Source organism: Urocampus carinirostris, chromosome 5, assembly GCF_059441175.1.
Source record: "Urocampus carinirostris isolate Australia breed hairy pipefish chromosome 5, RoL_Ucar_1.0, whole genome shotgun sequence".
Classification (NCBI taxonomy): Eukaryota; Metazoa; Chordata; class Actinopteri; order Syngnathiformes; family Syngnathidae; genus Urocampus; species Urocampus carinirostris.
Window position 1 is genome coordinate 3591173 of NC_142353.1, and position 25370 is coordinate 3616542.

Genomic DNA, 25370 nt, shown 5'->3' on the forward strand with positions numbered 1-25370 from the left:
AAAGATCCTGTTTGGTGAGGCACAAATCAGAATTACAAATGATTAAAACGACATCAGAGGTCTTCAACTTGGTGCCCGCAAGCACCAGTGTCCCCTTGGAGGACAGCCGTGGTGCCCGCAGGCCTGTTTTAAAAATAGTTGACCAGTTCTCGGCCTTTATGATATTCTAGTAAAAATAAGATGTTTTTAATTGGTTGGCTGAGTCTTGTTAACACTATTTTTTACAATTCACCTGGAAATAACACAGTTACAACATAGTAGAAACACGAGTTGCGCACGAGTGATATTTTAGAAATTCAAATGAATAAATTTCAGTTCATGGGCTTCATGGATAAAAGGTATTCAAATATTGATAATTATTTTCTATTTGTATTATTTTTATACTGCTTCAGAAATATTACGACAGAAATATTAGAAAACAAATACTACAGAAATATTACAATCAAAATATTGTTTTTTAATGATTCTTTTACCACTAGGAGACACTGAATAATACACTCTGTCCCTTTAGGTGCAGTCCCAGCTGATTATGGATTATGTTATTGCTGAAATGTCTTTCTATGAATTAAAAAAAAAGTATTATTTATTTTGTTTTTTAATACAATCAGAGAAAAATGTTATTTGAAAACCTTTTCCTCAAACTTTTTTTTGTGGAAAACTCTGTTTAGCCCAACCCTAACCTTAGCTCCGGCAGCCCTCAGGTAAATTGAATTTGAGACCCCTGGTGTGAAGGGGTGATGTGTATTATTTCGCAAATCCTAATGGTAAAATATAATAAAATAAGCAAAAATATATATATGTTTTTAATGCATAACAAAGTAAGAGAAAAAATAAACATCAATAAATAATGTAAAAATAAATTAATTAGTAAGACATGAATCCGTAATATCGGTGGGATGCACTAATATTAAATTTACAGTGTGTAGTATTTGACCACTAGTTGCTACTGCATTATTTAGTACAACAGGAAACAAGTGCTACAAAGCTCAAGGAAGAATACAAACTACTGAGACTCAAAGTGATCAAGATGTCGCTTTTTCTTCTCTTTGATTTTGGCGAGCCTTTTGCGAAGTTTTTATTTTTTGGGGGGTACCTCTAGCAACATGGTGGACAATTATGGCAGCTCTCTTAAGGTGAGGCTAATGTTATGTAAAATAAATATTAATTGAATTATTTTACAACGTGCAAGTTTACATTATTGCTCAAGTGTTGCTGGAGATTTAAATCAATAACATTTTTTCAAGGTGGGGTGCGCCATTTCAAAACTTAAGGCTGCAATCATGACTTTAAGCCAGGAGATAGTAGCAGAGTAACACATTGTGTGTGAATTTCTTAAACATGCTTGACTAAACTTTTTTGGGGGGGGTTTGTTCTTCCCCCTGATAAAAGTAAGATAAAAGCAGATAGGGGCAATGGAAAATAAAGCCCAAGGGCTTCTTTGAACACAGATTCGCATTGTTAATGCATACTCGGTAAAAAAAAAATATTTAACTTTCAACTTTTTAAAGACACCTCAAACTAAATACATAAACTGTCCTTTTAAAGGTAGACTAGTCCTGCTTTCCTTTATTATTTTTGCAAAGGCATGGGAATTTTGTGTACTGTTATTCATACCTGGTATCTGTATTGACGACTATTCAAGGGTTACGTTTTCTTAATAAGGCCCTGGCCTGAAACTATCTTCCTTTGGGCCACAATTGGCCTAACTTGCGGCCCCTGATTTACAGAGTACTTTGAATGTACCTGCACTTTTTCTTGAGGTTTTTTAACTGACGCAGTACTTAAGACGATTCAAGTTAACAATTATGGAGTAGTTCATGTTGTGCAAACACCATTCATCATCTTTGTCTGTTCTTTAAACAGGTCCTGGCGTGAATAAAGCAATTCTGCTGCAGAATCAGCAGGCACAAGCAAAGAGCAGTCATGAGCTGAAGATGACAAACAACATGAGACGTTTGTATGATAACTTGAGCTACAACGACAATGAGACAAAGGAGCAACACTCCGATGCCATAAAAGCAGCCGCAGATGCACTCAGTGAGAAACAAATACAGGATGAGAAAGAGGGGAGAATTGACCATGTTAAACTCCAGCAATCAAATGGACGCTTTCCTTGCTCTGATGAGTAAATAAATACCTCGATAACCAACGTAACTGGAGGACAAGCAAAACCAAATAAAAGGAATGGACTATTTAGTTCCATTTGTAAACTATTTACCTAGCTACATATGTAGGATTGTGTACAAATGCTCAGTTGTGTACAGTAATGGACTCAGCATTAACATGACAATTGTGAGGAGTTGGCACATTATCTCCTCAATAGCTCTACTGTGTTCCTAACAGGACAAAAAACTTACAGATGCTTGTGGACTTAGTACTTTTGATTGAATTATTTTGTTGTGTGTCCTTGAACATAGCAATGTCTGGAATTGAATAAGCACACTCCGTTTTCCATATATGTTTTTCAAATACCCAAATTGAACTTTGCACTTTTGGGCCAGTGTTGCAGCTGCTTTCTAATATGCATTGTCACTTTGTGAAGCAGAAAATAAATATATGTTTTGCACCTAACCTGTGCAATTGGCGCACGAGCGAATCTCTGCCTACTTTTGATACTTCTTCAAATGTTCTATTTACTTAAAACCGGACTTATCCAAAATCATTGTTGGGGCTAACACTTCAGAAAGGAATGCGTTTCTGGAACACAATTACTTCTCTAGGTAACGGATATTGTAACGTGTTATTATTAAAATAAGTAACTCAATTGCCGCTAATGGAGTGTTACTGCTATACTTAATGCATATAAATAATTGTGATGTCAAATAGTCCTGCGCCATTCATGTTTTAACATCTCATCTCATCAGCCGTACCGCTTATCCTCATTAGGGTCGCGGGGGGCTGGAGCCCATCCCAGCCATCTCCGGGCAGTGGGCAGGGGACACCCTGAACTGGTTGCCAGCCAATCGCAGGGCACACAGGGACAGACAACTCATTCGCTCATTCACACCTAGGGACAATTTTGACCGGCCAATTCACCTGAAATGCATGTTTTTTGGAACGTGGGAGGAAACCGGAGTGCCCGGAGGAAACCCACGCAAGCACGGGGAGAACATACAAACTCCGCAAAGGAAGTCTGGAGCTGGATTTGAACCCACGACAGGTTCCCATGACATGAACTGTGCCGCACAAGCGCTAACCACTGCGCCGCCGTGCTGCCCATATTTTAACATACAATCCCTAATCCAACCGTATCAATGGGTGAGCATGTTTATATCTACTGTGCCCACAAAGTACAACCGAAGAAGGTTACGGTGGCCCCATTTGAAGCACATTACGAGAACGCAGAATTTCTCCTCATGCAGATATTCCTCCCACCGTATATGCTATACTCGCATCCAAGCCGAATTTACAAATATAAAAAGAAATACTTCACCCATAAATGGAAAGCAAGATCTTAGAGTGGTCTGATGCCCAGGGACAAAATAGATATTGAGTAGCAAAGATTTATGAAGGGTTCAAAGCTTCCACAAGTTGGTGCACATTCATTTTCTTCCATTTTTATTTATTATTTGAAAGGCTTTTAATGGGGTTGTATTCCATCGCGAGTATATACACAGCGATTTATATCGAGTTACTTTTGAAGGCGCTACTTTTGCTTAAATAAAGTAACTAGAAATTGTAACTACTCTTTTCAGTAACAGGCGCAACAAGTCAAAAACATAAACTTAGTTTATGTCTTACTCCTGACATGTCACACAAAACAGCACAATTACGTGTATTTTAATCCTTTTAATTAACAATGCATCCCTTTGACAGGATTGTATGTTTCTTAAGGTCATCAATGCCCCCCAAAACATACTATACACAATATACAGGGGAAACCACGATTCAGGCAAAGGCAAAAAAAACCTTATTAAATTATAATACAGTCTTGAGGAAAATATAAATAACTTTTTTTATTCTCTGGTTGAGCTCACTATGGTACAGACATATAATAAATAGATCAGATCTGACATCACACAGCTGATCTATGAATCATCACTCTTTGAGTCCATTTGTGTAGCAGCATTAGAGCAAAAACAGGCCAATAGAGACAGAGATGCGTCCCATCCCATCTCCTCGGCAACCTTGTATGGATTTTTAGTCACACCATCATTTCATTTCAGTGATATTGCATTGGAGGGTAGGGGGGCGAGTGATAATATTGGGTATTCATACTACTACTACTACTATGCTGCAATGGCAACCTTCATTAAAAAAAGGGAGGGGTGTACAAGCGAAAAGACAGGGTGATAAGTTGGCCCATGTATGTTACATGCAGAGGGCTCGAAGCACAGAACTAAGAAGGCATTTTGTCAGCTGCAGATTTTGGTGGTAAATCCGTATCAAATTAAACTACAAAATGAATAGCAGATACGAAGTAGTAAGCCTTAATTGGACTTAAAAAAACACAATCTCAACAAATGGCCAGAGAAGGACATAAGACAAAATAATGTTGGAAAAAAAAGTGAAAAATGTCATGTTATTTTCCTGACGTACTACAAACTGTATAGTGCTTAAGATGATAATGCTACCGATGTTTGATTGTCAGACATTTAAGAGAAATAAAATCGTTTTCTGTACTGACAGGAGGCTACAAGTTCCACTAAAGTTCAGAAGGTGGATGCAAAAACACATGTGGCTTGTATAAATCACAGGCATGTGACTGAAGCGCAAAGGCTATAAATTCTTCTGAAAAAAAAGAACCCTTTTTAGTGTTATGTTGCAAAGAGAGGAAAAGCACCCAGGATCTGTGGACTCACTTGGTTGAGAATGTCATGACATAAAATAACCTCAAGGAGGAGACAGTCAAAATAATCACACAAGTTCTTTGTCCTTTTGATGCAGTTATTTTTCTATGCAATATCGAGCGTTGCTCACGTTTCCCAACCCTCAGAAGACCATATTTGGTTAAGCTGCTCCTCTTTTTCGGCCATTAAAAAAAAAAAAAAAAAAAAAAAAAAAAATCTGAAACAGCATTATGCGGTAGAAGTTTGTTTACAGAAACTGAAGCTTTCAATTCGTCCACCCGAAGAACAGCTAGTGATGTGATGCTAAGCTCCTTGACTTAGCTTCCTCGGCTACTTGCGCTCTGTTTGGGGTAACAGAGACGCTCTAGAATTACTCCCAACTTTCGAACCGTTTGTCAGGCTTTCGGGTTCAATGTTGGGTGGCTTGTTCGGGGGCTTCTAGGTGAGACACAGACGGAAAAAGAGGAAGATCAAGATTCTGCCAGGGGCTCCTCTTCCTTTTCTACTGGTTTTGGCAACTTTGTTAGGATTGCCTCTGCCTCCTCGTACATCTAAAAAAAGCAGAAAAAAATAAAAAAGTTACAATGTTCTCAATGTTGACAAACAGGGCGGGGGAAGCGAAATACACTTACTGGCATGAACTGAACATCTTGGAAGAGTTCTTGTATGAAACGTCTAGACGTCAGGCGAAACATACAGTGGGCTAAGAGGTGAGACACCTCGGAGTATAGGCAGATGTCGTCAAATGCATATGGAAACTTCTCTTTTATCCTAGAAAGACAAGAGAGCAGTGCACAAACGTAACAATCAAGGATCTGTCAGGGAATAAATGCACAGTTGTAGGGATTAAACAACACAAATACAGAGAAAAACAAACTAGGGCTGGGCGATATGGGCAAAACAATAAAATACAATTTCTATCAGTTTGGGGGATTACCATTTACTTACTGTATATACTCGCTAATAAGCCGAATTTAGAAGTGAAAAATAAATAACAGTAATCCTTTGCTGTATCTCAGTTGACTTTGTGGGGTTTTGATACTTCATGGAATTCAATGTTTAATGTAATTTTGTGTTTTGCAGCAGACAAGACGCAGAAAATGCTATCATGGCGGCAAGTTGCGGAGGGTTGTGTGTTTGTGTGCGTGGGTTAGGTGGGCGTGACTGCGATAGGCTAATGCAGTGATTTTCAACCACTGTGCCAACAAACTAGTGTGCCGTGAGAGATCGTCAGGTGTGCCGGGATAAATTATCCTTTTTAAAATTTTCTAAAACATTTATGAATCGTTTTCTGCAAATATGTTATTGTAAAGTGTCTGTGCTGTAAAAACTGGGGGTATTATACATTATATTGTAATTAAACATACTGTTCAGTGTCATTTTATAACATTTTTGGTTAGTGGTGTGCCGCAAAACTTTTCCAATGTAAAAAACATGTCCTGGCTCAGAAAAGGTTGAAAAACACTGGGCTAATGTATACTGTCAAACACCTGGGCGGATGCAGAAGTCAACCAAAAACAAACTGCTAAGCGCAGCAACAGCTAGTATTTTAGCAGCCCGTTATATTGAAAATAAATTTATCAATTAAATCAAACTCTGAGTAAAGTCAGAAGAGGGAAAAGAAATGCTGAACATCGCTAGGTCCTCTGTGGATTGTTATCGGGAAGAGACTGAGGGTGGCGTCGGGAGATGAAGCATAAGCGGGGCCGCACGTTCGGCCTACTACTGCAGCTAGATAACAATTCTCACAAGCCACTCCTTGGCGAGCCTATACCTCACCAACGCCAGATCCATTACCCATACAATGGATGACCTGGAGCTACAACTTGTAGTAATCCGCTACAATCATGGCGGTTGTATTTTATTTTCACGGAGACCTAGCTCAATCCAAGGATACCCTTTTCTAGCATGCAGATAGCTGGCTGCTCTTTAAATCGCTTTCTAACACTCCAGTTCTGTTGTACTATTCTATAATGACAATAAAGACTATTCATCCATTTAAATGAAATTCTTTGTTCAATGATTTTATTTGTAGATCTATAGTTGTTATTTTGTTACAGTTGTATACATGTTCCTGATATTTAATAGCCAAAATGTTTGTACTTTGCGGATTTTAAATATTGAAGAAGCTCTTTGGAATGCCGCACCTGCGAAAAAAAGGATTACAGTACTGAAATCAGGGGGTCGGCTTATATGCATATATCTGGTTGTGTGTGACCGGTTATCAATTGCAGGCAGCGTGTGAGAAAGGGCGTGTGGTATATAGAGAAACGAAAAAAACAAAAACAAAAACAATGGGGCAAACGTGAGCACGCGGCTACAGAATATACGGTAAAACTGTTCTGAATTTTGATAAATTTATTTGTTATTTTTGCAAAACACAATTCCTGCAGAAAAAGGAAAATGTCTGTCCAATACTGCTGACTTCAAGCTAAAAGTGATGACGGCCACTGAAGAACATTGGTGTAGATGAAAACAATGTCCCAAGATGGGAAAAGGATACATCACCAGAAATGGCACCAAAGGTGTGAACAGGGGAGGATCTTCGAGTAGTTTGAAGCCCAAAGACAAAATGGATATGGAGTGTTTCGGCTAAAAGATGTTTGCAAGCTCTCAAGATTGCACAAGCCAAGAAATAGGTAGGCTCCACTGATTTGACAGTTTAGTCTATGCGCTGTCTTCTATTTCTTTTAGAATGTGGCTATTTTAAAGCAGTTTTAGAGGGTTGGCTCAGATGTGATGAAGGCTTACATGGGAGTATATATAGTAATAAACCACACCCAACTATTTAAATTCATTTCTATTAATTTGAAAAAAAAAAAAAAAAAAAAAAAAACTGCAAATTTTCAGTCATTTCAAAATCGATTCAACCTACCCAAACTGTCTTGTTACAAATGGCAATTTATAGCTTCATTAAATACCACAATTCACTAGATTAGGCTGTTGTTCAATAATCACCAGGTTTTAATCAATGAAAAAAAAACTTGAATACCTACACTTGATTTCTCGATTTAGAAAACATGCAAATTCTCCAAATGAGGAATTAAGCGAGACAATTACGATTTATTGCCCAGCTCGACCATGCACGTATTGGTCATGTAGTCATTTTGGTGAAAATTAATGAACTAACAACAAACAACAAGTACAGCTTTTGTCTTCTGCCACAAATGTTGGTAAAGGAGTGGTTATCAAATGGTGTACGTGAAGGCATGCTAGGGTGGACCTGCAGCATGTCAACCCCTGCATTTACCAGCTGGCAGAGACGGGAGGCAGCGTCGTGGCCGTCATAGACTTTCTGGACTGGTTTGCAGGCTCGGGGCGTCGTTGATGTCATGCACTTTCCGGACATTTTCAACATCTTACCTAATGTTTACTATTATGTGTACAGTAATGCTAATTGTAATTCACCCTGGTCAATCCTGGAAGGGGGATTACCACATGTGAGGTTCTTTCTCAAGGTTTCTCTTTTCTCCTCACACTGAGGTTTTTGAGTTTTTCCTTGCCCGCATGCTGGTTTAAGATCAGGTAATTGTGTAATTTTGTTATTGTAGTCCTGTGCAGTCCTTTGAGACATTTTTGTGATTAAGGGCTATATGAATAAATTTGACTTGACTTTTGACTTGACTGGAAGTGAGATTTTCAAACCAATTTTAAAACTTGGATCCATCAATAGATAAGATATAATTTAACCAATTACTGAACAGTAACTTTTCAAAGGAAGCATTTCACTTTAGATATGAATAAAGATTGTAATATAATAATATAAATAATAATAACTTTCGTAATATGAAATTGAATTACCGCAAATTCCGGACTATAAGCCGCCACTTTTTCCCCAAACTTTCAACCCTGCGACTTATTCAGTGATGAGGCCAATTTATGTAATTTTTCTAACGGCCGCCAGCAGCGCTCGAGTACAACAGGTAAGATTTAGACCGCTGGAATATGTGCGCCGAGGAAGACTGAAACTTCTTAACTTGTGCACAAATTAAATTAGCGTAAACCTACCCTCATCCTGCAAATTGCAAAAAAAAGGCACATGACGCAGCTTTCAAGCTAAGCAATCGAGCAATTCGATAAAAAATGGATACAGAGCTATTGCACGTAAACTTTACTTTGCGAGCGTGTTGCTAGCGTGTTTTGGAATAAGGGACCGTGGGAGGACGTCTATATGCCAAAGTTTCTTTCCGATACTGAGGAAGACGACTTTGATGGCGTCAGTTATAAGGAGGAAGATGAGGACGGTTTACCGTGATTTTTAAAAGTACGGTATATTTTTGCAACAGACCCGTTAACCGTTTTACGAGCGTGTTCCTAGTAGTGTGTTGCTACCTGTCACAGTCACGGTTTAGGATGAAAGTTATATTATTATTATTAAAGCTTTGAAAACTCTCGGTGTACTGTCTTTCTTTGTAAATATGTGTAACCATCTATAATATGTATTTGCAACTGTATAGTTTTGTAATGTATTCATTTTAGAGACTTATTCTGATATGTTTTCCACGGGCAAATCAAAAAGGGGCGAAAACAACGGGGGCTGACGGGAAGTGGAGTAAAGGTAAGAAGTGTTTGTGGACGCAGCGGACAATAGTGGATGTATATTTTTCCCACCCTTACCATTGGAAATATAGACTTTTTTTCCTTGGATTACTTTCAACGGGACCCGGACTCTGCAGGTCTGCATCAAACCTTAAGTACCAGTATCATTTTTCATTCATTTAGCCGGCTGTGGTTTTTTGGAGTGTGTACTTTACATTCAGTTACAATCGCGGGACATAAAGTCGGGTTTGGGTTACTTTTGTGATTGTGTTACATGTTTTAATGTGAGCGCATCCGGCTTATATACAGGTGCGGCTTGTGTAAGTATAAAAGCAGTTTTCCTCTTAAAATGTGATGGGTGCGTCTTATAATCTGGTGCGCTCTATAGTCCGGAATTTACGGTAATTTAGGAATTTAACACGGATGCTCTACCGAACTAGAAAAAGAGTTAAAAAAAAAAAAATCAAGCGGGAACTGTTTTACGCAAACCATTCAGAAAGTTGTTTGAATTTGGTGTTCAGATAGCCAGACTCCAGAGTGTCACAACCATTTGCCACAATGTCAACTAAGGCGGACCAGGACAAACAGGAGAGTTCAAATTGAGCTGTCAAATGCTTTCTATTTAAAACAGAGAATGTGATTGGAAGTTAATTAAACAGGAGTGCACTTTGCACCGTAACTGTTCTGAAGGCATAGGCATGACTATTTTTGTGCACACTGAGATTTGGGTGCCAGGCTGAGCTGAGATTTCAACACAGACATATCTGGATCAGCTAAATTATGAAAAGACTTCATAGTCTGAAGTGTATGTATGTGTATATATAAAAAATAAAAATTACGTGAGAAGTCCAGTTTCGTGGCCTTTGGTCCCGACTGAAGAGCTTAGGTTAATGATGAGACGAAGAACCTCTTTTCTTAACAGTACACGGGGGGCAGGGCCATCATCCGAAATGGCCTTGCCACCTACAGAAGAAGACATAACAAACATGAATATTTGACTTTATCATTTACACAGAGCTGTTTGAAATTAAACCGATTGTTCACCGATGACAATGTCGTTAGGTGTGGGCGTGCCACAGATGGAGCCTTGCGATACGGCTGCGTCGCTGCAGCCTGACACGCCCGATAACTTGGACTGAGGCATCACTTCCAGACGATGGCCGCTCTGGCCTCCCCAAGATGGGAAGTCCACATAATCTGAAAGAACAGCGAAGCACTCAGAAAAAAACGGAATCATTAAGAACCGTACTTTTTCATACATAACGTGCTTTTTCTCACCTACAAAGAACTGGGTGCGCTTTATACACGTATTTATGCAATAACTTATTAGTCAAAAAATATCAATGACCACACTCGGGAAACAATCCCAGGTTTGCGGCAGTAAGAGCGCTGAATCCTACTCATTACTCATATAATACAAATGATTATAAAAAGCATTACACTTTATCTCATCATCCCACAATTTTTACTCTTGGTGCAATAAATCTCTGGTTTGTTGGTTGGTCATAGGGGCAGCATTTCCTGTGGTGTGTCTTATACAGCCTGGTGGCACCCATCCCTCCCCAGGCAAACATATGTTTCAACCTTGTATGGAACCGGGGACATTTTGCTTTATAGTCGAATGTGCTAACCACTGCACTACAGAAACATCACTGGTACCAAGAGTTAAATAGTGTGTTGAAGAGACAAAATTGGACGCCTTTTCATGTGTCATGTACATCACCGGTGATTCAGTGGTTAAAATTCGGCACGTTGACAGGCGTGAACCCTGTTCAATTCCAATTGCATTCACCCTCGAAGTTCGAGTTAAGGGAAAAAAAGGAACAACATTTTATACCGAAAAAAAAGGATGGATGGGAAAAGAGCTAATGTTGGTCTAATCCCATTGACTGTAAAATACTTTTACAATAATATATCTTACAAACGTAGGCAGCACGGCGGCGCAGTGGTTAGCGCTTGTGCGGCACAGTTCATGTCATGGGAACCTGTCGTGGGTTCAAATCCAGCTCCAGACTTTCTGTGCGGAGTTTGTATGTTCTCCCCGTGCTTGCGTGGGTTTCCTCCGGGCACTCCGGTTTCCTCCCACATTCCAAAAACATGCATTTCAGGTGAATTGGCCGGTCCAAATTGTCCCTAGGTGTGAATGAGCGAATGAGTTGTCTGTCCCCGTGTGCCCTGCGATTGGCTGGCAACCAGTTCAGGGTGTCCCCTGCCCACTGCCCGAAGATGGCTGGGATGGGCTCCAGCCCCTCCGCGACCCTAATGAGGATAAGCGGTACGGCTAATGAGATGAGATGAGATATCTTACAAACCAAATGATAATAACAAATTATTAAATGAACAAGAAGTGTGTGAAGCATCCCTCTCGTTTAAGATACGGAATTCAAATCAAAGGACAAAAAATCAAATGACAAGGTTAGCGATCAGCATCTGACACAATTCATGGATCAGTTTGGTGATACTGAACTGCTGCTTCAAAATAAGAGTAGACAATTTTCATAATATATTAATATGATATTTTATAGACTAGTAATCACCTAAATGCTTTTATTGAATATTATTCGGTATTATTTTTATCTTATCTTTTATCTATTGACCAATCTTAAAGGTAAAAATGCAATTTCAGCAAGTGAAGAAAGAAAACTAGCTTTTTAAAGGCACCATTTTTGGGTAGAACATTCTGGCGAGAAAAGTGTTTACATTGTGTAACTAATGAGTAAGATTTTTGCAGATTATCTGAAACGACACTGGGAAAATTGCAATTAATATACAGTATTGTCCAGACTATACGGTGTGCCCACAAAATATTCCCTAGTGAGTTCTTTGTTTCATATATAAGGCGCACCCAACTCTAAGAAGCATGAAACTAAAACTACAGTAAGAGCGAGAGTTGCATTAAAAAAAACACAAAATAGAATAAATATAACAAATATTATGAAATATGTTTTCACAACTAAATTTAGCTTAATTCATTCATGCATGGTTATCATAAGTAGAAGCATTTCATTGTAGTTATGCATTTAAAGTCAAGTTTATTTGTATAGCCCTTAATCACAAGTAGACTTAAAGGGCTGCGCAGACCACAGATTATTGCAGACCACAGACTTATTGACAGTGTTCTCTGGCCCGTAAGGTGAACCAGATTATAAGGTGCACTTTTGAATTTCTGGCAATGTTTTGTTTCTTATGTGTGCCATATAGTCTGAAAAATACAGTTATGTGTTTATATGAAATTATGTTTTGTTAAAAAAAATAGAGATTAAAAGTCTTTTTTGGCTTGTCCAATTCATACAAAGATAAAATATTGTTTTGTTGAAAGCTTTTAGCCTTAATATTAAAAAAAATGGTACTGAAATTGATTAGCAAAAAGCAAAACCTAAATCTGTTTAAAAAAAAGGTGCGACACCAGACATTGCAAATATTTTTCAATAAGGAAAATATAATTTTTTGATGACTATATTTTTTATTCACTTTAGGAAGTGGCCATTTTGTCACCTCAAGGGGTATTTTGTCAGAGTGTATTCACATGTGTGTGTATGCTTAAGTATAATTAATAACATACCTGTTCGTGCCCGAGTGCTATTAGTCGGTGGTTGTGCGGGATATCCGAGGACAGCGGCCCCTACGCAGTAAAGGCAGTTCTCCTCAGTGTGCTCCTGCAGACCTGAATCATCAGAGTCTATAATGTGGTTGTGGCAGTCGCCTCGATTCGTGATCAGCTCAGTGATACTGAACTGCTGCTTCAGTACTGGAAGAGCAGGACGATCCCCTACCGGGTTGATGATAGCAGAAATAAACCAAATTAAGTTCATTTCGCAGAACGACAATATCGATCTGAATTACTTCGGCCAATAAGACAGCAATACCATTATCATCACCAAACAGAAAGCGCTTCCTCTCCTCTGAAGGTGGACTTATCTTCTGCTGAAAGTATGCAGTGTCTCGTATGTGGAACATATCGTTAATGTCGACAGGCAGGGCCAAACCAATGTAGTCATCATTGCACCCATATGTGGCACTGGAGACCATGGAGCGCACAGAGGAGCAACGTTGCAAGGTGCTCTGGTTGATGGGGCTAAGCAGCTCCTCTTTGTCCAGGGAGGCGAAGCTCAGGGCCTTCAAAAACCTAGGCAGGCCAAGAGGAGAGGTACGTGAGAGGATCCGGGGAGAGAGACTGGGAAGGGAAGATGGGGAGTAACAGCTAAAAATGATGAATACAAGTAGAGGGAGGTTTGGTGAGGAGGTCAATATGTGGAAGGAGAGGACGGAAACACCACATTAGAATCTAGCATCATATCATCTTCTGAATCCTAACATAAGTTTCCAATAAAAAAAAAGAAAGCGGATTGAAGTTTCAAATCAAAAAAAAAGAAATGCTTCAAAATACTACATCTGTTTCACGACAACAAACAGAATTCAAATGTTGAGTTAATTAACTAATGGGAGAGAAACAAATATATCAGCTATATAGCAGCTATAGTAGCCCTAATTTTTTGTGTATTATTGGTCATTTGCATGATATTTGATGGCATCCACTGTATAGACCGTCACAATACAAGGTTCCAGTCCAATGAAGACATATTTTGGAATCAGTTAGTCCAGTCTTACGCTTAAAAACACATAATTTAAACTTGTCCCACTGTGCAAGCACAACATTTCTCTGGTTAGTAGTCAAAACTTAATTTTTGTACTACATCATGCTGAAGATCTTGGATATAAGCTTGAATTGCAAAGTTGTGCTATTGATGACTGAACACTGGTGGGAAATTGTGTTAACCAACAGGAAACGTCATTTAAGAATAAAAACACTTATAAAAAATGTGCTTTACAGTCAAATGTTATATTTTATTGAATAATCCAAATCAAAGATCTTGGTTTCAAAAAGGCAGTTGTTGCCGTGTTCTGTACAATGGGTCTTGACCAATAGCCATTGCAATATAGCTTGTATGCTGAATGTGACTCAAATATTATTCCTCTGACAGGCACATTTAGTACGAGCCTGTTAAATATATTGTGGCGATAACTTCAAACAAAAAAAACAATTCCAGTACTGGTTGCAAAGAACTCCACCTATTGTGAGTTCATTTAATTTCAGAGAGTCTTAAGGAGATAATGGTGAATATGTTTTTTTTTTTATCGCAGCAACGTGGAAAGGTTGTGATCACGTGTAAAAAAACAAAAACAAAACAGTCAAACAGGTTTAGTGTAGTCCAAACTATATAATAACTTGGACTGCTCCACCACAGACTGTCTTTGGAAACCACAAAGTTGCTCATAAGGTTGCCCATACAGAGAGACTGATCAAGGTTTAAAGTAATTGGCTCATTGACACAAAAAAAACAACTAATGAGCATTCATATTGTGGGGGTTGCAACTAGAACTAACCAGAAGGAACTTTCTGACAAGACAATACAGGAGAGTAAAAGCACACTGATACTAGAATCTAACCAACAAGGACGCTGGCAAGGTCCACCCACCGAGGCACCAGGGTTCTTGAAAGTCTGCGGTATGGACTTATGACGCTGGAGTCTGGACAGGTACTTCTCCTATCTGATAGTCTGATAAACACAGCAGAATGTCCACCAAACACAAACCTGTGACTATTGATGTAGACTTTCCCTTAAAAACTAAGACTTGAAAATATCGTGAAAAAGTACAACTACTTGTTCGGATGAAAGAACAAACAGTTCTATATACTCGAGGACAATTTGAAGTTAGGGGTCACAAAAGTTGGAAATGGGAATGGCCTCAAGCCATCTGTTTTTGTGGATTCCAGAAGTTTTTGTCTTCTTTAAAACAAGGCGTGACTGAATTAAATTTCATTCAAAAAACCTTTCCATTGAAGTAATAGTGAAAAAGGTTAAAAAAAGACTCACGAAGCAATAATAAAAACAAATGACGACTAACATAGGGTTTTTGCAACATATTTTCCATTGCAAGGTCTTACCTCCGAGGTGTGAGTCGGGAGTCTAAGCTGCCAGTTTTCATGGTAATGGTATCGGTGAAGAGCACATCTTTCGCAGGTGATGCCAGTGCTTCACTGTGGGACAATGACGGATGTATCCTTTGTTGCTGTAACCGCTTAAGAGTGGCGTAGCCCAGAGCGTCTCTTGGGCTGGTGTACATGAAGCTGCAGTCAGCCAAGCTATTGATAGTGGTCACTGAGGGGGACTTGAGAGATTGAGCTCGACGGGGAAGCGTGTGCGAAGAGCCAGGTGGTACCAGAGAGACAGTGGAGGACTTGGAAGCAGACATGTGGTTTGTCTGTACCTGGGGGACAAGTGGGGACATCGTTTTGACAGTCTTGGCCGAAACAACTGTGTTGAGGCTAACACAGTCAGAAGAGTCAGGTTCGGGTTCGGACTGCTCAGGGTTTCCGACGGTTTCCCTGGATGGACTTGAACTCATGGAGCTAATGCCGCTGGTTGTGGTGTCCGTATTAAAACTTTGACTGCGGCTTTTGAACTGAGTACCTCCTGTGCTTCCCCCACCTACCACGTTACCTCCACTCGATGAAGAACCTCCATCTCCCCCTGCCAGACGCTCACGGCTGCTCTGCTCTCGTTCTCGACAAGGGTGTTCCGTGTGCCCTCCCAGGCTACTTAGTGCCAGGCCTGAACCTCCTCCCCGGGCAAGCTTTCCATCCACAAGATGCTCCTCTGAGCCCCCTCTAGTCCCAACAAATGACGTCTCCAGGCTCACAGTGGGACTCTTAGGCAATCCTTTGCCGTTTACCACAGTGAAGACATCACCCTGGTTTTGGGTGTAGACAGACGGTTCCGTCACTGTCCGGTTACGCCTCACCTTTATCTCAGTCGGTGTGCGGGAGCCTGTCGGGGTCTTGGGGTCACTTGTGGAGCGCAGTTTCTTGCTGGGGAGGGATAGGGAGTTGAGGAAACGTGCACGGACAAAGCGTGTGGAGGCCAGGATCGTGAAAGGACTACGGTCCTTGACCGGCTTGGAGTGTATATAGAAAGGAGTCTCATCTGACTGGTCCAGGACATCACATTTGTCATCGTCCAGGATGTACATGTCTTGAGAGACAAAGCAAAAGTTAGTATCACAGTCTCCAAAAAAATGCAGAAACCAGATTTCCTACACCCTTAAATCCAAGTACTTTTTAAGGACTTTCAAAGCCAATTTTCAAACTTCTCCAGTACGCATCCATCCATTATCTGCACCTCTTCCTCAGTAGGGCCGCGGGGGTGCTGGAGCCCATCCCAGTCATCTTCAGAGAGTGGGCAGGGGACACCCTGAACTGGTTGTCAGCCAGTCGCAGGGCACACAGAGACAGAAAACTCACTTGCTCATTCACAACCTAGGGACAATTTGAACCGGCCAATTAACCCGATATGCCTGCTTTTGGAATGTGGGAGGAAACCGGAGTGCCCGGAGGAAATCCACGCAAGCACGGGGAGATCATGCAAATTCCACACAGGAAGGTTCGATCTCATGACCTCAGAACTGTGCAGCACACACGCTAACCACTGCTCTGCCATGCTGTCCTTCTCCAGTACCATTTAAAGAAAAAAATGTAGTGTGAATCGTGTATTTTGCAGAGCCACAAATATATCTGCAATTCACATGTAAGATTTTTAATCTTGTGTGTGCATTTATCAAGAAAACATAAGATTTATTGGATCTTGAGTAAATCGTGAATATATTTGTTTTTGAGACAAATCTCTCCCCATTAATGTGTTTGGTAAAAAATTCAGAAATATGAAGCTTTCAGTTGCAGGAATTCCTTCCAATTATAATTTACCACTGGAAAATACTCCAATTTTTTGTGTGGCGTGAATAAATTGATATGTTATTCTTGCACTAATACACATTTGTAGTACCCTTTTAGGTGTAGCGTGCACCTGTTTTTTGGGCACAACTGGTAGGGGGCGATGACGCTTCATTGGACAATGCCATACAAACCTATGGCAGCTGCAGTGATTCATGAGGGAAGAAATGCAATGGCAAAGTGAAGCCACAAAAGAGCAGTGTTGACGTCATATTTAAGCAGTTGAGAAACATGGCAACAATTTCAAGTATTTACAGGCACCTCAACAAAAACGCAAGTACTTTCCAACCCTCGAAAGCACAATATTAAAATTCGAGAATAATCAAGCACGACAAACTAATAGTACAACAGGTCCACATACTTGGTTGCGACTCGCTTTCACTGTTGTGGCGGGAGCTGGTGGATTCAGAGTTGAGACTGAGCGTGCTTGGCACGGACGATAGCTCGGAGGTCAGCTGGGTCTCAACCTCATCAGGAGTTACGGGCCACAGCGTCCTGCGACTGTGTCTGACTGCATCCCAGCCATACTGCTTCAACATCTCACAGCCCTGCCTTGTCTTGGAGACCACTCCAAGCACATATACACACGTACTGGGGATAGAAAAAGATTTGTCAATTATTCGAGACACATAGGGCTTACAGAACTTGGTTGATACTAATTCAATTTAGGCAAGTTATAAAATGTTCATAGCAAGTATGATTTACAAAATGCTCTGTTTTTATAGGATAACTTTAATTTGCAATACTAACTGATGCGATGACTAATATAGAATAAATAAGAGCATCAGTTATCTTTTTTACTCCAAAAACAAATTTTTGGATAAAACATATAAACTCAGCCTTACCCGCGTACTGACAACACCTCACAGTGCTGAGCTAATGCAATCATGTCAGGGATGACATTTTCCTCATGGAGGAGATTAAGTCCCCAGTTTGAAGAGCCAATGTTGCCCTGAGTAAAAAAAAATGTGGGGGGTGGATCAGAGATGTTCCTAACTCCAGGCAACATAAGGTCAATTAGAATTACAGAATCAAAAAAACAAAATATGATGTCTGTAATGTTCATGAAGATGATGGTATTAAACATTCATGTAGTCTTTGAACTTTTTTTAAGTAAACTCCTCTTTAAAACATTCACATTTTGTATCCAAACCTTTCGGTAATGGGATCAATAAACAAGATGTAACTGTTTAAACCATACCTTAGAGCACATATATACAAGTTGAGGCCCGCAAGGAGATTTTCTATGCCCATGACATGATCACCATTTATTATTCTATCATAAGAGAGTGAGAGTGATTTCACGCGCGTGCTGGCAGTTTTCTTTTACTTTACGATGAAAATGGTCAAAGTAAGAAAATGATTTCAAATACAGTCCAAATGCCAACCTGAACCTCTAAATACGAAAAAGCATCTAATAATTCCACATACTTGCACACGCAACAAAAGGAGCTCCAATGAGGACTTCAGCCAGATACTGGCGTCAGCCAGGACAATATTTCAAAATCACAGACACCACCTTTAATGTTCTTGTTATGAGAATGTTCATATCAAGGAAATTAATCTTTTTGAGCTTGTTAAAAAAATAAATATTACCATAGGAGGATATTGCTTGATTTATCTAATCATATCGGAAGATATTTGTTAGTTTTTCAATAGGTTCAATTAGGTTCAGATCTACTGTATATGTGCCATTTTCAAAATTGTCAACATTTGATCAGTCCTGTCCTATCTTGTAGAAAACTTTTTTATTTGGCCCTTTGCCAATTTGACTAGGACACCCCTGCCTTATGAGTATTAGCTTAAAGTGAGTGAAACTGACCAGAGCCCAGAGAGCAGCCTTCAGCTGTTTGATGCCCTCCCAGGTGTCCAGCATCGGGGAGCGAACCGTGTAGCTGAGATCAGGAACTATATTCTGGACACAAATAGAGATAACATTTCAAATGAAATGTGCTTTTTTTCCACATAGATGGAAAACACCGCAGATTAACAATTACCTGAGTTTCCAACAAATGGCAGCCTGTCTTATCATGGACAAGCTGACCGTACAAGTGCACAGGGAGATAGACATTTGGTCTTTGTAACCTGGAGGGCAGCAATGAAATTGGAAGTATTTTTTGGATGAAAAAGGAAATCTACCTGGGCAACATCAGCCTCTTACCTTTGGTTGCTGCGTCTTACATAGTTATCGCCATCAATAGGTTTGCGATAGGTTGTCAGAGCTTCATTGAGTTGCTCCTCTATTAGGTCAACATATTTTAGGTTGTATTCCTAAAATAAAATAAAAAAATCAAAGCTTTGCGATAAAAAAAAAACTAATTTCAAATGACACCTTCTGGTTTCAAAAAAGTACATTGGCAAAATAAATCAATGCAACAATCTCCTGTGTTCCTGTGTGTACCTTCTGCCATTTATCAAGCTGTTTGCTGACATAACCCCTCTCGTTGAGGTAAGAAAACCCTTTAGGTATAGACAGGAACCTGCAGTTAAGGCAAATTGTAGAATGATTTGAAGAGAACACAAGGATGTAAAATAAAAAATTCAAATATTAGATTCCCCTTTACCTAAGAAGCAGGAGAAGGCCTTTGTCTCCAAGGTGACACAAAGCTGGTTTCAGGTGGATGAGTGCGTGAAGATTGGCCTACCAAATGAACAAAAATTTCTTGTCAGCTACCAAAACACGTCTATTAGTAGTTTCGACTTGATTAAAGTGTAACAAATATGGGTAAAAACACGTTACTAGATTAATCCAATAAACAACAACTGTTATTTTACTCAAAACACAGGGTACAAGTGACCTAACTTTGAGGTAACCGTGAAGCGGTTAATTTTACATATATAAATTATATTATAAATGATGTATATGAGTATATTGCATATGTTTAGTAAAATAATTGGCCCCATCACTTAGTGAGTTAGCTCAGTGTCTTGCACCTTTTGTTGGGCTATATGCATAGTATTGCAACACAACAACTTTTTCTGATATATTCAAGTCACGGGTGGCTTCAAACAGGTACATTTAAGAAATCAAACATGGTAATGTGCATAAGGGACAAAGAAATATGATTTCGAGTTTGGTATGTGTCTCCAGAATCACCTTGTCTTCACAGGCTTCGTCTAGAATGTCGAGGGCCTCCATTGACACAGCCTTGCTATGGTCATGAAGCTGCGTAACTAACAGCTCCATGCCCCAGCTGCTAAAGAACTCCACACCTGCTCGCAGTATCACACGGAGGTGCTTGGTGGCATACAGTCTGCAGGTCTGCAAACAGAATGTGTTGTTTGAGACATAAGGGACAGGGAATTTTTTTTTTAAAAAGTATCATGAATAGAATGGGGGAAAAAAGAAAATCTACAGTGTGAAAGTTAAACCATTTCTAAGGAAATGCTCTTTTACAATATCCTAAATAATGAATAGGTCTTAAACAGTCACAGAGTATTAGAAGGCCCGCATTGAAAATTCTAAAAACATGAAAAAATATGTTTGATTGTAACTTCTTTCAATGTTTTTGCCTACATCAGTAGCTGCCGTAAGGATTTTAGAGAGGATCACTCTGGCCAAACCATCTCTGCTGTAGTCCAGAGTGGCTACAGCAAGCTTTAACACAGCATCTTGGTTTTTCACAGAGCAGAGATTCAGCAGGCTGCAAAAAGCCAAGGCAGGAAAATGAAGTATAGTCAATACATGAACACATTGAAAATGTATTGGTCAAGGTATTGGTAGTCCTTGTACACTCACCACTGAAACAGGCCACATTTCTCCAGCAGTTTGACTCCCTGAGAGTGAGCAGAGAGAGTCCCCAAGAACAGAAAGTAGTGTTGGCATAGTGTGGTGAGCAGGCCATTACTTTGCAAGCAACGCTCAGGCTTCAGGCCAGCAGACAAAGACAGCCATGCCACCATGTCCCTCACGAGGTCTTCCAGGTATCCCTGGCCATCCTAGTAAATTAATAGATCATGCGCAAAATTGAGTATAAAAAAATAAACCAGGATAGGAAAGGGAAATAATGTGTTTTTCTCAATTGTTCTCACCTCGTCTGAGTCCATTAAAAACTCAACAAACTGACAGCCAACCACAGTGAGTTGTCTCGCTTTAACGTGATCCAATGCAAGCCCAGCGTACAATTTACTGCTGGGCTTATAAAAGTACAGCAGCCTCCGCACAAACCTGAATCAAATGTAACGATCAGAACCACATTGATTAGTAATTAAAAATTCTGATGGTTTCAAGTTTGTCTATTGGACCCACTTGTGCATTTGTTCATCTTTGTTGTTCCTGAGATTTACATTTGGCCACTGGAATGAAATAATGGTTATTTTGATACTAGAATAATCTAAAAAGGCAAAAGTACGAGAATTTTAAGATTGAGAAGAAATGATTAAAAAATATTTTAAAAAAAGACAGCACGAGAGAGACCTAATGGTGCAAATTAATGCTTTCTGACCTTAAGAATTGTGCCGATGAGCAACCAGTTCCATTCCAAGTTTTGCTTATGGTTGAGAATGTGACTGTCTCTTAGGTTCATCATCAACGCTTCCTCTGTGTCCTTTACAAAGAAAAAATATTAAGTAAAACCAGCAGAAACTTTCAAAAGTAAAAGTTTGACAGGTTGGTTTAGTGCACAACCATTAGGGAGAGAAAGAGTTTTCTATTTATATTCAACGAACTAGTACTGCTTTTGAGTTTCTTAATGTTTCCATAAGGTATCCATTTTAAAGGGGAAACTGTGCTAAACTTCAAGTTTTCAATGAGCAGGTTACCTTGATGACATAGATGTCCCTTTGTGCGCGTGAGTGTGACTCTCTGCGGCTATGTGAGGACACAGACTTGCGGATGATGTGGTCTAGATAGAGGGTGTGCGGTTTGAAACCTTTCTTCTTTCTCTCATGGAAACGCTTTAGATTGTTGACAGCTGCACTAGCTCGACTGAACAAAAATTTAAAATAAGTCCATAAAGCAATCACGGTTTAAGATCAGCTTGCTGTTACAAGCATGAAGGTACTTACAGTCGTTTTTCTGGTTGGATGTCAAAGGAAGCTGCCATGTTGATAAGGGTAGGAAGGCAGTGCAGGTGGTGACTGTGAGTGTGTGGGAGAATGGTGTTTGCCTAAACATGGGACACACAGGTTAAAAAAAAAACGACCGTTCCTTAAAAGTGCTATCTATTATTTTCGATCATCTTAACATACAAAGAGACAGCATCGCCATACCATATGCAAAAGCTCGCCTAAGATGATGGTGGCCCTGACGGCGAGCAGATCATCGTTGCTCGTCACCACTTCAACAAGTCCCTGACAAAAGATGTAAATATTTTCAACGCAGAATCATATAATTGATGTGCACAATGGTATGCAAAATTTTGGGCACCCCTGAACATTTTCAAGATTTTCTTTTATAAATCATTGGTTGTTCGGATCAGCAATTTCAGTTAATTATATCATTAGCACAAACACAGTGATATCTGAGAAGTGAAATGAAGTTTATAGGTTTCACAGAAAATGTGCAATAATTGCTTAAACAATAGTAGGCAGGTGCATACATTTTGGCACAGAAAAATTACATCAATATTTAGTAGATCCCTCTTTTGCAGAAAAAGCCTCTAAATGCTTCCTATAGCTTCCAATAAGGGTCTGGATTCTGGTTGATGGTATATTTGACCATTCTCATTTACAAAACATCTCCACTTCAGTCAGGTTTGATGGTTTCCGAGCATGGACAGCCTGCTTTAAATCAGACCAAAGATTTTCAATAATATTCAGGTCTGGGGACTGATATAGCCATTCAAGAACAGTGTACTTTATTCTCTGCATGAATTTGAGAAATGTTTGGGGTCGTTGTCTTGTTGAAGTATCCTGCCCCGGCGCAACTTCAGCTTTGTCACTGATTCTAGAACATAGTTCACAAGAATCTGCTTATACTGACTGCTCTGGCCACACAGCCCCACAACATAATGGACCCATCACCAAATTTTACTGTGGGTGGCAAGTGTTTGTCTTGAAATGCTGTGTTCTTCTTCCGCCATGAATACCGCACCTTGTTATGTTCAAATAACTTAATTTTAGTTTCATCAGTCCACAGCATCTTATTCCGAAATTAAGCTGGCTTGTCCAAATGTGCTTTAGCATACCTCAAGCGACTCGGTTTGTAGCATGTGCGGAGAAAAGGCTTCTGCCACATTACTCTCCCGTTCAGCATCACCTTGTGCAAGTTGCGCGGAATATTTGAACGATGCGCAGTGACACCATCTGCAGCAAGATCCTGTTGTAGGTCTTTGGAGCTGGTCTCTGGGTTGAGTTTGACTGTTCTCACCATCCTTCGCCTCTGCTTATCTGAGATTTTTCTTGGCCTGCCACTCCGGGCCTTGACTAGAACTGTGCCTATGCTCTTCCATTTCCTCACTATGTTCCTCACAGTGTAAACTGACGGCTGAAATCTAGCTAGCTTTTTGTATCCTTCCCCTAAACCATGATGTTGAACAATCTTTGTTTTCAGGTCATTTGACAGTTGTTATGAGGCTCCCATGTTGCCACTCTTCAGAGAAAATGCAAAGAGGAGAACAACTTGCAACTGGCCACCTTAAATATCCTTTCTCATGATTGGCTTCACCTGTGTATGTAGGTCAAGGGTCAATGAGCTTTCCAAACTAATTTTGTGTTCCAGTGATTAGTGCTAATGGTATTTGAAAAAATAAAACAACAACGGTTCCCAAATGTAGGCACCTGCCTACTTTTGTTAAGGTAATTATTGCACACTTTTTGTAAATCCTATAAACAGGGTTGTGATTGACGTGAGGAGAAAAAGTCTGAAACCTAGCTGGGGGTTTGGGGGCCGCAGCCCCCCCAGGGGGTCCAGGGCGTAGCCCGGTCAGGGGGCGCAGGGGGGGCTCCTGGGTTTTAAGCAATTTACTTGTCCAAAACCATGCTTAAATTTATCATTTAAGTAAAATCTTTAGAAGATTTCAATAACAAAATAATTTGCCCACATAACTGATTTTTTTGTAAATACTGCAAGGTAAGTTCAAATGCAGTTCATTCAGTCCCTGCAGCTTGTGCAACAATGCGGCCAATTTTTCTAACGGCCGCCAGGGTGCGCCAGAGCAATAAAGGTAAGAGTGAGACAGTCGGATTTTGAATTTGTTTGCTACGCAAGTGAAAAAGTGAAAGTGAAAAAGTCGGAATTCCGACTATAGTCGGAAAAATCACATCCCTGTATAAACTTCATTTCACTCCTCAGATATTACTGTGTTTGTCTGCTATATGCTATATATATTCATCTGAAAAACCAATGATTTATAAAGAAAAATCTTGAAAATGATCAGGGGTGCCCAAACTTTTGCACACGACTGTATAACCCAGCAAAAAAGTTATCTCAAATAAGATGGTAAAAGGAGGAATAGAATGTAGGATTAGTTAATAAAAAGTAGATCATCGTCAAGACTTAATTATTTTCCATGCATTAGAACATGTGGAATAGCTGACGTGCAGATGAATGGGACACATACACACCAATCATTAAACACCCACCTCTAACAGCCCACTGCTGATAAAGGAAGACAGCACAAATGCTAAATAGTTATCCATCAAGTCAGGCCTGACAAATGGAACAGCATAACACAAAATCAGTAATTTATTGGGTAAAAAATATCTGGTTTGTTAAAATTCAGTTTTTAAAATTATTCACCTTGAGCGCGCTCTATGGGGAAGAACAACTTTAGCCTCAGCAGCTACAAACCCATCAGAGAGTCTCCACGTGTCCTGGAACCTAGCTGGATCTGACAGGAAAAAATACATTTAACTTCAACCAATTACAAAGTGTAAAAGTTATGAGGAAGACAACTGATATTAATCACCAATACTTAAGAGAGCTTCTGTGAAATCTTGGGTCACAATTGGAACAGGGAGCCTGAATATCTCATATAACACCTCCAACAAGCCTTTCTGCAAAGACAATGTTGGTAAAGATTACAATGATTTTGAATACTCTTATGTACACTACAGCATTAATAATAAGAAAAAACATTTTAAACATTTCAATAAGTAAAATCAAAACATCTTGTATCAATTTACATCCAAAGTATATTTATTTTGTATAGTTTGACACATTGTTAGGTTTGTAATAAAACCACTCACCCTAACTTCCACATTTGGTATACAAAGCAAACCAATTAAAGACTGGATTCCAGAATTTCCCGACTTGCATAGATTTATAATCCCTATAATAAAAATAATAAAAAACAGGCATATTTTTGTTA

The 25370-nt window shown here is 39.6% G+C and overlaps 2 protein-coding genes across 5 annotated transcripts in view; one reads left to right on the top strand and one right to left on the bottom strand.

Annotated features, from left to right (window-relative positions):
* npc1l1 (NPC1-like 1) overlaps positions 1–2571 on the top strand; it is a 30600-nt gene extending 28029 nt beyond the window's left edge. For both annotated transcript variants that reach the window (XM_088335365.1, XM_088335367.1), the window contains exon 21: positions 1864–2571. In XM_088335365.1, coding sequence (XP_088191491.1) covers positions 1864–2129 — 266 coding nt within the window. In that variant the 3' untranslated portion in view covers positions 2130–2571. The remainder of the gene's footprint in view (positions 1–1863) is intronic.
* Positions 2572–3774: 1203 nt separating this feature from the next.
* The window catches only part of LOC148365002 (rapamycin-insensitive companion of mTOR-like), a 33394-nt gene continuing 11798 nt past the window's right edge, over positions 3775–25370 (bottom strand). The window contains exons 11-38 of one of the 3 annotated variants that reach the window (XM_088335368.1): positions 25249–25331; positions 24969–25056; positions 24800–24890; positions 24643–24709; positions 22330–22410; positions 22126–22226; positions 21880–22045; positions 21564–21665; positions 21368–21414; positions 21151–21286; positions 20858–21057; positions 20636–20762; positions 20216–20380; positions 19683–19759; positions 19520–19598; positions 19280–19389; positions 19116–19203; positions 18941–19033; positions 17964–18070; positions 17480–17709; positions 15277–16363; positions 14807–14887; positions 13196–13530; positions 12892–13098; positions 10374–10526; positions 10169–10292; positions 5423–5561; positions 3775–5341 (exon numbers count right to left, since the gene is read on the bottom strand). In XM_088335368.1, the coding sequence (XP_088191494.1) occupies positions 5261–5341; positions 5423–5561; positions 10169–10292; positions 10374–10526; positions 12892–13098; positions 13196–13530; positions 14807–14887; positions 15277–16363; positions 17480–17709; positions 17964–18070; positions 18941–19033; positions 19116–19203; positions 19280–19389; positions 19520–19598; positions 19683–19759; positions 20216–20380; positions 20636–20762; positions 20858–21057; positions 21151–21286; positions 21368–21414; positions 21564–21665; positions 21880–22045; positions 22126–22226; positions 22330–22410; positions 24643–24709; positions 24800–24890; positions 24969–25056; positions 25249–25331 (4445 nt within the window). In that variant the 3' untranslated portion in view covers positions 3775–5260. The remainder of the gene's footprint in view (positions 5342–5422; positions 5562–10168; positions 10293–10373; positions 10527–12891; positions 13099–13195; positions 13531–14806; positions 14888–15276; positions 16364–17479; positions 17710–17963; positions 18071–18940; positions 19034–19115; positions 19204–19279; positions 19390–19519; positions 19599–19682; positions 19760–20215; positions 20381–20635; positions 20763–20857; positions 21058–21150; positions 21287–21367; positions 21415–21563; positions 21666–21879; positions 22046–22125; positions 22227–22329; positions 22411–24642; positions 24710–24799; positions 24891–24968; positions 25057–25248; positions 25332–25370) is intronic. The other 2 variants (XM_088335370.1, XM_088335369.1) reach the window with 2 other exon arrangements.